The sequence below is a fragment of the Macaca thibetana genome, chromosome 16 (assembly GCF_024542745.1).
Source record: "Macaca thibetana thibetana isolate TM-01 chromosome 16, ASM2454274v1, whole genome shotgun sequence".
Taxonomy (NCBI): Eukaryota; Metazoa; Chordata; class Mammalia; order Primates; family Cercopithecidae; genus Macaca; species Macaca thibetana.
The window spans coordinates 27,043,144-27,058,583 of record NC_065593.1 but is presented as its reverse complement, the minus strand read 5'-3'; the positions used below and the strand labels follow the sequence as shown (position 1 = coordinate 27,058,583).

Sequence of the window (15,440 nt, the reverse complement as noted above, 5' to 3'; positions counted from 1 at the left end):
AAAAAAAAAAATCTTTAATGGAATCTGTGCTCAAATAATATGTTACAACAAAAATATACAGAATGTACACAATACAAAAATACTTAGAAACAAACATTGCAGTTTGTGTTTTGTTTTTTCCACTTACTCAAGTCCTCGGAGGGGCAGTTCACTGTTGGGCACTGTTTTTAAGGCAGAGGAGAACTGTGCTTTCCAGCCAGCACGGGAAGCAATATGAATGATGCCAGGAAGGGCTTTCACGGCACCCAGGGAATCTGCATTACATATTTGCAAATTAAATTGGACGCTGGGGGAAGATCCCGGCTTGGTGAGCAATGGCTCTTCTAATCCTCTGGGCAAGAATGGTGCTCATGGAAATCGAGAGTCCTATTAGCTGGCAAAACAGCCTCATTAGGGAGCTTTTCCTAATTAAAAAACGAATGATGAATGGTGTCATTAAAGTGAAATTTCTCATTTGAAGGTCTGCTTTCCCTTCCCCAGTTTCTGTGATTCCTCTCCCGTTTAATGAAGGCCAGTGAGTCTATGGCTGCTGTTTGGGGATTCCCCAGATTTCAGTTTCCGTATCCTGTGGATAAAAGGCCAATCTACCTCCACTGGCCTGAAGATTTATACACCCTCTCTGGGCCAGCAGCCACCTCGGACAAGGAAGGAGGCAGGGAGGACACGGCCAGCCTTGGCCATGGCGAAGTGCTGCCGAGAGGGTGGTGGGACCTGCTGAGGAGAAAGTCAGATGCCACAAAGGGAATCCTTCTGACCAGACAGCTGCCTCCTGACCTGGGGAGAGGCCTGGGTCAGGTGAAGTGAGCCTGTGACCCCACCCCGTGGCCCTGCTTGGAAGTCATGGTTGGGAGAGGTGGTGGAGGTGGGTGTGCTGACAGGGAACGGCTGGGGCTGGTGGTCTAAGGTGTGGACGAGGGTCCTTGGCAGCAGAGGACACACTTAACATAGTGGGAGACACGATTCTGCCTCCACTGTCCTTCTCAGTAACAAGCTTCCCTTGGAGTCCCCGAGGGAGCTGAGTGCTTCTATGAGGGATTTCTAGAGTCTTCTAGTTCAATGCCTTCTCACCCCTGAGAGAGGAAGCCTCCTCTCCAGGTCATACCAGACAGAGGTGGCACTCTGCTCATTCCACGCACACCACAGAAGCCCCAGGGGCCAGGACAGGGATCTGGATGGGATTCTCCATCCCTCCAGGAAAGGACCTCATCGCTCAGCTTAGTGTGGCTGCAGCCCAGGCAGAGGCAGCAATGTCCTGGCTCCTTCTGCATCCTCCCCCTGTCTTCCCTGAGCCCAGCTCCACAGCCTCAGAGCCTCCTCCTCTGATGCGCTGACTCTTCCATCTACATCTTTCTATCACTAGGGCAGAGAACGGCGGGCAGGGCACACACGAGACGCCCCAGGCTGACACAACACCGCCAAAGACGTGGGCCCACAGTGGCACAAGCTGCAGCCCTCAGCACAGCACTGATGCGGGGGAGCAGGACCTACGTAGCTACATATAAGGCCAGGGCAATCTATTTAGCATTGGGCCAAGATGGGGTAGGGCTGGACCTCGCCTGCCAGTGAGTGAGTGAGCCCATTTACATGTAGTTACCGGGATGGGAAGCCACTGTGGCCCAAGACCCCAAATGCCTGGCTTGACTGACCCTGGAGCCCGCTACACTCAAGGGCCAGGATGGGCATGAGGCTGGAGAAAGACCATTCCCACACTCCTGCCTGTGTTTCTGGACACGCCCAGCCCCCTGCCTCCTCCCAGGCCTGGCATTCTTTGTTCTTTTGGGCTGTCAGTGGTTGCGAATTCCAAGAGCACGATAAAGGCAGTGTCATCTTTTGTCAAAGGTCAACCTCATACCCTCCATTTGGGGCCTGCACCAGCTCCTATTAGGAGGGTCATTCCCTCCATCTTGTTTTCTCACCTGTGAAATGGGGTGGGGTGGATTTGATAACCACTATATTCTCTCCCGCATCCAAGCCTCCGAGGTTACCAGCTGCCCTCCCTCTGAGGCTCATCCATGCACCCAAAAATTCTCCTGAGGTCAAGTTTTCCAACTAAATTGGAATTCCTCTTCCTGTAGCCTCCTGTCCCCCTAATTCAAATGGACACATGGTCTCAACATTCCCACCCCAGCCTCTCTTGCATCCCCAAAACTCTTTCTCTCCTAAGGGAGACAGGATGGAACATTTTTGGATATGAGGGCCATCTCAGAGGAAAACAAGAGCTGAACCTGGCAAACCTCAGCATCCAGGGATCCCTGGAGGGCCTGAGCTCTCCCTCCAGCAGGGCCATTCTGCCACCAGTCAGTGATGCTCAGGAGCAGGTGTGGAAGGGACAGGAAATGGGAAGGAAGGTGGTAGGCTTTGTCAAAGCAAGGACACTCAGCAATCACAGCACACCATGGTCTCCCACCTCTCACGGACACTCACATGGGCCCCCTGCATCCGCCGTGCCTTCTCTGCAGGCGCTGACTTGCCTCAATTACCTTTCCCATCACACACACACACACACACACACACCACACACATACACACACATACACACACGCAAGAATGTATCAAAACACTGTCTCCATAACCAGAGAGGCACAAAGTAGTGTCAGGGCAGCAAAAGGAAAGAAAACGACCCTAAAAGACGGCTGGACATGGAGGCTGGGGCACTGGTGTGAGATGCCAACATCCTGGAAGAAAGGGAGGGAGAAGTCTGAAGTTGGTCCTGGGTCTGTCTTCTCCAGGGTGGAACTTGGAATGAAGTTTATTCCCCCTACTTGGGTCCCTCTCACTAGGTACCCCCAGCGCAAAAGGGGGCCTAGAGCCTACAGCGTCCCTGGCTCTACCCAACCCAGGCACAACAGATCATGCCCCAGTGCCCACCAACCAGCCCAAGAAGGCACCCTGGTTTCAGCCAGGTCACAGCTGACATGTCCAGTAGGCCCTCTTTTTACTGGAGCTCCAGACCCAGCAGGTGTCGAGGAGACACCACATGGCCTGCAATTATCTCTGAGCTAGAGAGGGGCCATGCCTAGCTGCAACAACCCTCAGGCCTTCCCATGTCTCTTAGGGTCTCTGAGGGTAGAGGATGAGGAAGAAGCTGCTGCTCAATCCACAGCAGCGAGGGGGCACCCCTGGCCCCATGGAACAAGCCCAGCCCAGGTGAGGGAGGGCCACTCACACAGCCCACCCCAGACCTTCACCCTGGCCCGATGTCATCAGAGCAGCCTAGAAAAATGACAGCAGCCACATTAACTCCTCCGCCAGGTGCCTTTCAGAAAAGGGTCTCCACTGTCTGTCCAAATCTAAACACAAACATTACAGCAGCCCGGAGTCTTCTGTCCTCGCCTGCCTGGCCTAGCTGAGCTGGTGATGAGAAAAAACCTCACAGGCGCTCCCTGTGGGTGCTGCTTTTCCCTCCCCTCCCCCACCTCGGGCCTCCAGCCCTCAGGGGGGAGGCGGCAGCTTCAAGTCCAGCAGGGTGTAGGCAAAGATGTTCCAGAAGACGGCAAACAGCACGAAGACGGTGTACATGGCCACAAAAATCCACCACAGCGACTGGTCCTGGAGCCTCTGCTCGTAGTTCCTCAGGACCACCACGCCCAGGGTGATGCCCACGGCCACGCCACCCAAGTGCGCCACGAAGCTTGGGTGAGGGCACGGGGGATAGGCTGACGGGTGGAAGCGGAGCCACACAGCCCGCCCAAACTCCATGCTCACTGCAAGGGGAGGAAGCAGAGAGACGCCACAGGAGGGCCCTGAGCAGGGGCTGAGGGCCTTCACTTCATCACCCACCCATGCATTCATTCCCTATTAGGCCAAGCACCATTCTCTGCACTGGGGACACAGTAGTGAAGGAGGCAGGCAAATCTCTGTTCTCCCAGAGCTTATAGGGTCTAGCGATAAACCAGTAAGCAATTACATACATAAGATAATTTCAAGAAGAGAGACACCTATGGGGGGAAACAGGTGATGTAAAAGCAATGCCTGGTTTTAGGAGGGAAATTCTTTAGCTTGGGGAGTCATGCAAGACCTCTCTAAAGAGGTGACATTTGGCCGGGCGCGGTGGCTCACACCTGTAATCCCAGCACTTTGGGAGACCGAGGCAGGTGGATCACCTGAGGTCAGGAGTTCAAGACCAGCCTGGCCAACATGGTGAAACTCCGTCTCTACTAAAAATACAAAAATTAGCTGGGCGTGGTGGTGGGCTCCCGTAACCCCAGCTACTCGGGAGGCTGAGGCAGAACTGCTTGAACCCAGGAGGTGGAGGTTGCAGTGAGCTGAGATTGCACCACTACACTCCAGCCTGGGCGACAGAGCAAGACTCTTGTCTCAAAAAACAAACGAGAAAAGAAAACCCAGACCCCAACAAATTGATGAATTGATCCCTTAACAGATTCTTTTTGTTGTTCTTGTTGACACAGGTCTCACTCTAGGCTGGAGTACAGTGGCACCATCACAGCTCACTGCAGCCTCAACCTCCTGGGCGCAGGTGATCCTCCCATCTCAGCCTCCCAAGTAGCTGGGACTATAGGCACCCACCACCACATCTGGGTAATTTAAAAAACCCTTTTTTTTGGCCGGGCGCAGTGGCTCACACCTGTAATCCCAGCACTTTGGGAGGCCGAGTCGGGCGGATCACGAGGTCAGGAGATCGAGACCATCCTGGCTAACACGGTGAAACCCCGTCTCTACTAAAAATACAAAAAACTAGCCGGGCGTGTGGTGGGCACCTGTAATCCCAGCTGCTCGGGAGGCTGAGGCGGGAGAATGGCATGAATTCAGGAGGCGGAGCTTGCAGTGAGCTGAGATCGCGCCACTGCACTCCAGCCTGGGCGACAGAGCGAGACTCCGTCTCAAAAAACAAAAACAAAAACAAAAACAAAAAAAACCTTTTCTTTGTAGAGATGATGTCTTACTATGTTGCCCAGGCCTGAACTCCTGGGCTCAAGTGAGTCTCCTGCCTCAGCCTCCCACAGTGCCAGGATTACAGGCATGAGCCACCACACCCAGACCCTTAACAGATTCTAAGATGCCTTCATCCTGATCTCCAATCCACACTTCTCGTGTGAACTTTCTGGGTCAGCCAGTCAAGTGGGGATGAGCCTCTTGAAAGGACAGGTGCTAGGAAACTGCCATCCCATTATCCACTACCAAAGAACATTGAGGGTAGGTATTCTTATTCCCATTTTACAGATGAGAAAACCAAGGCAAATTTGACATTGAAATAAAGCCCTTTGAGGGGAATTTTGTACCTGTTTAGCTACCAGTTAATCAGCCAGGGCACTTCTCTCCACCCTAACCACTGCAGGAGTACCAGAATCTCCAGGGACCTTCATTTCCCTTGGGGTTGCCCAGCCTTCTGGGCTGAGCCCTGCAACTCCAAGGATGGCCGATAGATGGCAGAAAAGGCGCATCCAGGGATGGACCCTCGGCCCTCCCCTCCCCCACTCCTGTCCTGGGACAGCCTTCCAGCCTTGGCTCCCCAGGTCCAGGGTTTGATAAAGGAGGTTTGAAAGATGATGGTCTCCAACTCCGAAATAGCATTTTAGTTTTTATGATGCTTACAGTTGGATTTTTTTTAAAAAAAAAAACAAGACTCATGCTTCTCTTTCCTTCCTCAAAAACAAACTCAGAGCCCAAGCTGACTCAGAAGCTATCCCACACCCACTGCCACCCCACTGCACCCTATGCCCTGACTCAAGGAGTCCTCAGGTTTTAAGGCTGGAAGGTCCTTCCTGGGATGAGAGATCCTCCAGCCCCATCCAGGAAACTGAGATCCAGAGAGACCAACAGAGGCTCAGGGGCAGACCCGATTTCCTGAAAGCCATGGGGTAAGAAGCAAGGAAGGTGGACATGAATTGAAGTGGAGCCCTCCCAGGCCTGACCCTCCGTCCCAGGTTTGCTTGGACTCAGTATCCCTCTTACCTACACAGCAAGTGGCTGACCCAGAGAAAGCCCAGGTGCTTACTGTTTAGCTTGGCTAACATGTGAGGCATTTGAAATGGCACAGGCTGGCCTTGAATTCTGGCTCTATCATTTCTTAGCTGGGTGATCTTGGCCAAGGAACCTAACTCTCTGATCCTGGAGTTTCTACCTATAAATTAAGCTAATAATAATGCCCTTTTTAGGCGGGTTTGGGGGACTGGATGAGAAAATGCGTTCACTCCCTCTTCTACCCTCATTGCTTTGCTTTTTTTTTTTTTTTTTTTTTGAGACAAAGTCTCGGTCTGTCGCCAAGGCTGGAGTACAGTGGTACGATCTCGGTTCACTGCAACCTCCGCCTCCCAGGTTCAAGGGATTCTCCTGCCTCAGCCTCCTGAGCAGCTGGGATTACAGGCGCACGCCACCACACCCGGCTAATTTGTGTATTTTTAGTGGAGACAGGGTTTCATCATGTTGGTCAGGCTGGTCTCGAACTCCTGACCTCAGGTGATCTACTCGCTTCGGCCTCCCAAAGTGCTGGGATTACAAGTGTGAGCCACTGTGCCCGGCCTTTTCTTTTCTTTTTTTTTTAAGGCAGGGTCTCACTCTGTCACACAGGCTGAAGTGCAGTGGCATGATCATAGCTCACTGCTACCTCAAGCTCCTGGGCTAGGACTATAAGCACAAGCCACCATGCCTGGCTAATTTTTAATTTTTTTTTTTTTTGTAGAGACAGGGTCTTGCTCTGTTGCCCAGGCTGGTCTTAAACTCCTAGGCTCAAGAGATTTTCCTGCCTCAGTCTAAGTAGCTAGGACTACAGGTGCAAGCCACCATGCCAGGCTAATTTTTTTGTATTGTTTTTGTAGAGACAGGGTCTTGCTATATTGCCAAGGCTGGTCTTGAACTCCTGGGCTCAAGCGATCCTCCCACCTTGACCTCCCAAAGTGCTGGGATTTCAGGTGTCAGCCACACTGCCCAGCCCCTTCTTCCATTGCTTCTGTTCAGACTCATTTCTTTCGATCTCAGAAAGAGTCCTTTGGCTTCTGGTCTTATCCCCCTTGTCCCCACAATCTGTTCTCCACACTGCAGCCTGACTGGTTTTCTAAAACTCTGATTATCCATCAATAACTCTCTTGTTGAAAGCCCTCCAGTGGGATCCCAGGGAATGCAAGGTGAAGTACATTTTCTTTTCTTAGCATTTAAAGCCCTTAATGGTCTGACTCCTACTATTTCACTAACTTTATCGCTCATCAAAATCACACACAGTCCCAAAACTAATTCTTTGGTTTTGCTAACCAACTCGCTGGCCATGACCCTTCGCCCATCTATGTGTTAGTTCAGGCTGCAGCTTTGCCTGAAATGTCCTCTTGCACCGTGTTTACTTGGTGGACACCTGCTTGCCGCTAACACTCAGGATGACTTCTGCAGGTAGAACTGAGCTCTCCCAACTAGGGCCCTGAAGATATCTTGCTCCTAGGGGGTTCTTGGACTAGTCACAGTTTGTGAACCTGCTAAAACTGCAGCTTTTGATATACGTGTGTATGCACATGAGTGCACATATATGTATTTTTCTGGTGACAGGGCCTAGGGCTTTCAACAAGGGATCTCAAAGGATCAGTTTCATGACCAAAATGTTAGGAAGTTATTTGTCTTGATCTGGGTGCTGGTCCTTAAGCACTTTTCTGTTTGCATATTATATGTCAATAAAAAGATGAAAAAATAGGCTGGGGCCAGGTGTGGTGGCTCGCGCCTATAATCCCAGCACTTTGGGAGGCCAAGGCAGGCAGATCACCTGAGGTCAGGAGTTTGAGACCAGCCTGGCCAACATGGTGAAACCCCTTTTTTACAAAAAATACAAAAAAGTAGCTAGGCATAGTGGCACATGCCTGCAATCCCAGCTACTTGGGGGGCTGAGACAAGAGAATCGCTTGAACCTGGGAGGTGGAGGTTGCAGTGAGCTGAGATCATGTCACTGCACTCTAGCCTGGGTGACAGAGGGAGGCTCTGTCTCCAAAAAAAAAAAAAAAAAAAGGCCGGGCATGGTGACTCAAACTTGTAATCCCAGCAACCTGAAAGGCCAAGGCGGGAGGATTGCTTGAGCCCAAGAGTTCAACACCAGCCTGGGCAACATGGCAAGACCCCCATCTCTGCAAAAATTTTCACACATGTGTAGTCCCAGCTATTTGGGAGGCTGAAGAGGGAGGATCATTGGAGCCCAGGCAGGAGTCTAATGCTGCAGTGAGATATGACTGTGCCGCTGCACTACTGCCTGGATGACAGACGGAGACATCCTGTCTCAAAGAAAAGACGAAAATATAATTTTTAAAAATAGGTAAATAAATAAAAGATGAATGGTTACGAAGCAGCACAGCAGGACAGACAGCTCTCACAATAGCCCTACTCTTTCACACATCATTGACATGTCCCACTTTTTTTTTTCTTGACCACAAGCCCGTGAAGGGCAGGGACTGTGCCATCTTTGAACCCCAGGGCCTGGAGCCAGGCTTTCGTCCCCCAGCTGTCCCATCAGTACTTACTACAGATAAGGGCCACAGCCATCCGCAGCAGCTTGAACTGGCACTTCATTCCTGACCAGTTCTAGGGAAAAAGGAGAGAGTTCAGTCAGTTCCAGATTAGACCACTCTTCTGCCAGTGTGTCTTGCTTAAGAAAACCTGACATTAAAATAAGGATCTCCATGAAGTACTGAAAGAGAGAGAGGGCTGTGGCTTAGTAGCAGAACACACCACATGGCTTTGAGATTTAGGCAACATCAAGTTTACTCCTGTCATAAAAGCTCTTGAGCTGGACTAACAGAGGAAGGGACTCCAGATCTACGAAGAGGAGAGGCCCTGTCTCCTCAACATGGACAGAGAACATCTCAGAGCTGCATTCATTGCTGGGCTCCATGGTTGCAAAAGATGCAGGACAGCCAACCAAGCAAAGTCAAAGCAGAAACACCAGGATGATAAAAGAGCTCAACATCCTGCAGATGAGGAATGAATGGGGAAGCCAGGATCTTTTAGCTCAAACAAGAGGAGACTCAGGGGTCAAATTCATTGTTGTCAAATATCGAATGAGTCAACACAAGGAAAGGGCACATTCGATTCAGTGTAACCTGCAAGCAGAAGATGCAATGGATGAAAACTTCAGAGAGAGACTTTTTAGCTCAGAGTAAGTTTCCATTTCTAGTAAGCAGAGCTCTCCAGAGATAGAATGGTCCATCTTGCAGGGGTCATGAGTTTCCCACCATCGGGGATTTCATGTCACTCGGAAAGGATGCTCCAGAGGCGAATCAGGTGCTGGAGAGGGGGTGGCCTGGGTGGCCTAGGTGGCCTTCAAACAACTCCCTCTCTCCCCTGAGAATCTCGGAAAACTCGGAACCTCCAAAGCAGATAAACAGTACAATTATTCACTTTACAAAAGGACTTTTCACTTTAGAAAAGACTTTACCACAGGGTTCCTTTGAGAGGCACTCCTGCAGTGCATTCAAAGCACTATTCCATTTATACAGAGGTGCACGTGCACAGAAATAAGCCCGGAATCTTCCTGGAACACATAAGCCCCAGGGAAGGAGGGCACAACCAGGGGACTTTGGCTCCCTCCCACCACCCAATCTGCCTTTGCTGCCTGGCCCAGGCCCAGCTCGGGGACATGTCTGGCACTTCTGTGAGGTTGCAGGAACATCCGTGTAACTTTACAGAGGCCCTGAACACTGGCACGGACAACAACATCTATGAAAGCTTCAGTCAAGCAAGCAGGACACACAGCAGATGCCAAAGAGGGGGAAATCCTCACAGCCTTCAGTTCTCGCTCACCTCCTCCCTTCTCCCCATTCTTCCTCACTGACCAGCAACCCCTTCTTCACAGAAAGTGAAGTGTGGGCCACCCGCGGTCCCGCTTTAGGTGGAAAGCCTATCTTCGCTTGCCGACATGTTCTGTGCTAGGAAGCAGATGGCAGGATATCGTTGTCATCTGCTGGTGTCTGCCCACAGAGGAGCCTTGCCAGGAGACAAGGAACAAAACAGGAGTCGGTGCCCTCCCCTGGATCTAGCGACCCAATCTGAGCTGGCTCAGTTAGTGGATGGTGGGCACCGCAGCCTCCCTCCAAGCTGAAACCCTAGGATGGGAGGAAACTTGAGACTCATCTAATGGGACATCGCTTCCCAAAGGCAGACACCCACTGCCAAGCAGCCAACAAGATGGCCCTCCAGCCCACGTGAGGGGGTGCTCCCTGCCTCCTTGGGAGCCCTGGGAAGGGCTCTCACCCCTAACAGTTCTGCCTGCTATTGTTTGCCAGGCTTTCCTTCCCTATAAGGTCCCCTCCATGGGTTTCAATTCTCCCTTAAAAGTGATACCCGGCTGGGCGCGGTGGCTCATGCCTGTAATCCCAGCACTTTGGGAGGCCGAGGCAGGTGGATCACTTGAGCCAGACTCCGTCTCAAAATAATAATAATAATAATAAGTGATACCCATGTATATAGCAGCATTATTCACCATAGGCAAGACGTGGAAGCCACCCCAGTGTCCATGGATGGATGGATGGATAAATGAAATATACATACATATGTCTATATATTTGGTTTCTTTCCACCTCCTCCCTTCCCCCACTCTTCCTCACTGACCAGCAACCCCTTCTTCACAGAGGGTGAGGTGAGCCACCTGCCTTCCCTTTTTACGTGGAAAGTCTAATCTTCACTTGTTGACATGTTCCAAGCTAAGAAGCAGATGGCAGGATAACGTTGTCACCTGCTGATATATACATACAATGGAATACAATTCAGCCTTAAAAAGGCGGTGGCTCACTCTCAGCACTTTGAGAGGCCGAGACGGGCAGATTACGAGGTCAGGAGATCGAGACCATCCTGGCTAACACGGTGAAACCCCTTCTCTACTAAAAATACAAAAAATTAGCTGGGCGTGGTGGTGGGCGCCTGTAGTCCCAGCTACTTAGGAGTCTGAGACAGGAGAATGGCGTGAACCCAGGAGGCAGAGCTTGCAGTGAGCCAAGATCGCACCACTGTACTCCAGCCTGGGGTGACAGAGCTAGACTCCATCTCAAAAAAAAAAGGGGTGGGGGGAGGGAATTCTGACCCATGTTACAGCACGAATAAACCTGGAAGACCTTATGCTAAGTGAAATAAGGCAGTCACAGAAAGCTAAATACTGTATGATTCCACTTAAGTATAGAGTAATTAAATTCATGGAGACAGAAAGTAGAATGGTGGTTTCCAGGGGCTGGAGGGAGGAGGGGGTGGGGAGTCATTGTTTAGTGGGTACAGAGTTTCAGTTTTGCAAGATGAAGAGTTCTGGAGACAGATGGCGATGGTTGTACAACAATGTGAATGTATGAATGTACTTAATGCCATTGAACTGTACATTTAAAATGTAACTGTATACTTTAAGATGGTACATTTTATGGTATGTACATTTATCACAATTAAAAGCAAAAGTACAGAAGACTTTTTCTTTTTAAGAGACAGGGCTTCACTCTGTCAACCAGGCTGGAATGCAGCAATGCAACCATAGCTCACTGCAGCCTCAAACTCCTGGGCTCAAGTAATCCTCCCGCCCCAGCTTCCCAGGTAGCCAGGATTATGGGCATGTGCCACCATATCTAGCTAAATTTTTTATTTTTTGTAGATATGGAACTTCACTATGTTGTCAGGTTGGTCTCGAACTCCTGGCCTCAAGTGGTCCTCCAGCCTCGGTCTCCCAAAGTGCTGGGATTATAGGCCAGGTGCTCACGCCTGTAATCCCAGCACTTTGGGAGGCCAAGGCAGGAGGACTGCTTGAGCCTGAGAGTTTGAGACCAGCATGGGCAACATGGCGAAACCCTGCCTCTATAAAAAATTAGCTGGGTGCTCTTTTACCAAGGACCCGCCAACACGGGCCGCGTTCGCACCAAAACTGTGAAGAAGGCGGCCCGGGTCATCATAGAGAAGTACTACACGCGCCTGGGCAACGACTTCCACACGAACAAGCGCGTGTGCGAGGAGATCGCCATTATCCCCAGCAAGAAGCTCCGCAACAAGATAGCAGGCTATGGCGGGCGCGGTGGCTCAAGCCTGTAATCTCAGCACTTTGGGAGGCCGAGGCGGGCGGATCACAAGGTCAGGAGATCGAGACCACGGTGAAACCCCGTCTCTACTAAAAATACAAAAAATTAGCCGGGCGCGGTGGCGGGCGCCTGTAGCCCTAGCTACTCAGGAGGCTGAGGCAGGAGAATGGCGTGAACCCAGGAGGCGGAGCTTGCAGTGAGCCGAGATCGCGCCACTGCACTCCAGCCTGGGCAACAGCGTGAGACTCCGTCTCAAAAAAAAAAAAAAAAAAAAAAAAAGATAGCAGGCTATGTCACGCATCTGATGAAGCGGATTCAGAGAGGCCCTGTAAGAGGTATCTCCATCAAACTGCAGGAGGAGGAGAGAGAAAGGAGAGACAATTACGTTCCTGAGGTCTCAGCCCTGGATCAGGAGATAATTGAAGTAGATGCTGACACTAAGGAAATGCTGAAGCTTTTGGACTTCGGCAGTCTGTCCAACCTGTAGGTCACTCAGCCTACAGTTGGGATGAATTTCAAAACGCCTCGGGGAGCTGTTTGAATTTTTTCTGCAGTGCTATATTATTTTCAATAAATCTGGGACAACAACAACAACAAAAATTAGCTGGGCATGGTGGTGTGCACCTGTAGTGCCAGCTACTCAGGAGGCTGAGGTGGGATGATTGCTTGAGCCCAGGAGGTGGAGGATGCAGTGAGCTGAAATTGCACCAGCGCACTCCAGCCTGGGCAACAGAGTGAGACCCTTTCTCAAAAACAACAGGTCAGGTGTGGTGGCTCAGGCCTGTAATCCCAGCACTTTGGCAAGCTGAGGAAGGCAAATCACTTGAGGTCAGGAGCTCAAGACCAGCCTGGCAAACATAGTGAAACCCCATCTCTACTAAACATACAAAAAAAATTACCTGGGTGTGGTGGTACATGCCTGTAACCCCAGCTACTCTGGAGGCACAAGAATTGCTTGAACCTGGGAGGTGGAGGCTGCAGTGAGCTGAGAGTGCGCCACTGCACTCCAGCCTGGGTGAAGGGTGAGATTCTGTCTCAAAACAACAACAAAACACAAAGCGCTGGGATTACAGGCACGAGCCATTGTGCTCAGCCCCCTCTGAGTAAATATCTTATTATTTTTCTTTTTTTTTTTTTTTTCTTTTGAGACAGGGTCTCACTCTATTGCCCAGGCTGGAGTGAAGTGGCATGATCACAGCTCACTGCAGCCTTGACCTTCCAGGCTTAAGTGATCCTCCCACTTCAGCCTCCCAACTAGCTGGGACCATAGGCACACTCTACCACACCCGGCTAATTTTTAAATTTTTTTTTTGTAGAGATGGGGTCTCCCTATGTTGCCCAGGCTGGTCCAGAACTCCTGGGCTCAAACAATTCACCTGCCTCAGCCTCCCAAAGTGCTAGGATTGTAGGTGTGAGCCACTGAGCCTGGCCTGAGTGAATATCTTATCTGAAGACAGTGTCTTTTTCACTGTGTCCTGAGTGATAATATCAGGCAAAGTAAATTAGAACATGTGGATGGCTCTCTCCTTTATCTGAGGTCTCCTGCCTCCATGCCCCTCCTGGGCCCTATCTGGGATAGATGTTAAACGCACCATCCTTATTCTTGGCCTGGTTGGTCATTGGTGGGGTGGCTCAGAATTCCTTTTTCTCTATTGTTTTCATTTGTGAATAACAACAGCACCTTACCTCAGTTACCCACCTCATCAGGTGGTTGTGAGAATGAAATAAATTAATATATGTAGAGTACTAAGACCACTGCCTGGCACACAGTAGGCATCATCTAAATGTGTGGCAGTATCTTGACCTGAGACAAAGACGGGGAGTTTGCCCTGCAGAGCGGCTTGAAAAATTCTGAATCTGGGCCGGGCGCGGTGGCTCAAGCCTGTAATCCCAGCACTTTGGGAGGCCGAGGCGGGCGGATCACAAGGTCAGGAGATCGAGACCACAGTGAAACCCCGTCTCTACTAAAAATACAAAAAATTAGCCGGGCGCGGTGGCGGGCGCCTGTAGTCCCAGCTACTCAGGAGGCTGAGGCAGGAGAATGGCGGGAACCCGGGAGGCGGAGCTTGCAGTGAGCCGAGATCCGGCCACTGCACTCCAGCCTGGGCAACAGCGTGAGACTCCGTCTCAAAAAAAAAAAAAAAAAAAAAAAAAAAAAAAAAAAGAAAAATTCTGAATCTGAATGACTCGTTTTGCCACAGCACCTCCCAGGCACGCTTTATGGGTTTACAACACGTGCCTGGCCCCTGAAAGCCCTGGAGCTTGCCAAACTGATCCAGTCCATCCCTCTGCCGCACACTTTAGGGAAGAAGAAACTGAGGATTCAGGCAGGCTGGTTCAAGGTCACAGTGAGTGAATGGCGAGCTGACTGGGCTCCTGGTCCAGGGCTCTGTCCACCTACACTTCAGAGGTCACATTCCATGTGCTTGTGCCGTCTGTCCCAGCTGCCCACAAACGGAGCGAAGGAACGCCAGTAAATATGATCTGCCTCCCAGCAGCCGAGGGGTTAAACTAGAGAGTCCCTGCTTCCAACCAGCTGCCTTACTTTCCCAATCCAATATTCCCGCCAATAAAATCAGCACTGAAACAACAGGAGAGAAGAAAAAAAATCTCACACGCAGCCAGCACTGCTGCTGCTATAAATGCCGAAAAGCCCGCAGATCCTTGGGGAATACAAACCTTTTGCAGGCCCTTTAATTTCATTCTCTCCCAGAGCCTCAAAGAGTGAGACAGTAACTCACCCACAGCGAACAAGTTGGTAAGCAGTCCCCTCAGCATCTTGCTCACCCAACCAGTTAAGAGTGCAGAGGCTGAAAGCCAGGCCGGGAGCTTCCATTCCAACACAGCTTTCTACATCTATCCCTGGTAGAAACGGTTTCTTGTGAAATGACTTCAAGAAAACCCAACACAGGGAATGTGAGAGCATGACACAGATAAATTAGGGAGTGATTATTTGTCCTATAAAAGGATTTTTCCTTAATAAAGTAAACCCTTTTTTTTTTTGGAGATGGAGCCTTACTCTGTCACCCAGGCTGGAGCGCAGTGGTGCAATTTCGGCTCACTGCAAGCTCTGCCTCCCAGGTTCACGCCATTCTCCTGCCTCAGCCTCCTGAGTAGCTGGGACCACAGGTGCCCACCACCAAGCCCAGCTAATTTTTTGTATTTTCTTTTTTTCTTTTAGACGGAGTCTCACTCTGTCGCCCAGGCTGGAGTGCAGTGGCGCAATCTTGGCTCACTGCAACCTCCGCCACCCAAGTTCAAGCGATTCTTCTGCCTCAGCCTCTCGAGTAGCTGGGACTACAGGCACTCACCACCATGCCCAGCTAATTTTTGTATTTTTAGTTGAGATGGGGTTTCACCATATCGGCCAGGCTGGTCTCAAACTCCTGACCTTGTGATCTGCCTGCCTCAGCCTCCCAAAGTGCTGGTATTACAGGCGTGAGCCACTGCACCCAAACAATTTTTTTGTAT

The 15,440-nt window shown here is 50.7% G+C and overlaps 1 protein-coding gene across 2 annotated transcripts in view; it reads right to left on the bottom strand.

Moving 5' to 3' along the window:
• RHBDL3 (rhomboid like 3) overlaps positions 1-15,440 on the bottom strand; it is a 62,416-nt gene continuing 46,976 nt past the window's right edge. For both annotated transcript variants that reach the window (XM_050763825.1, XM_050763826.1), the window contains 2 exons: positions 8,448-8,508; positions 1-3,704 (listed from right to left, as the gene is read on the bottom strand). In XM_050763825.1, coding sequence (XP_050619782.1) covers positions 3,433-3,704; positions 8,448-8,508 — 333 coding nt within the window. In that variant the 3' untranslated portion in view covers positions 1-3,432. The remainder of the gene's footprint in view (positions 3,705-8,447; positions 8,509-15,440) is intronic.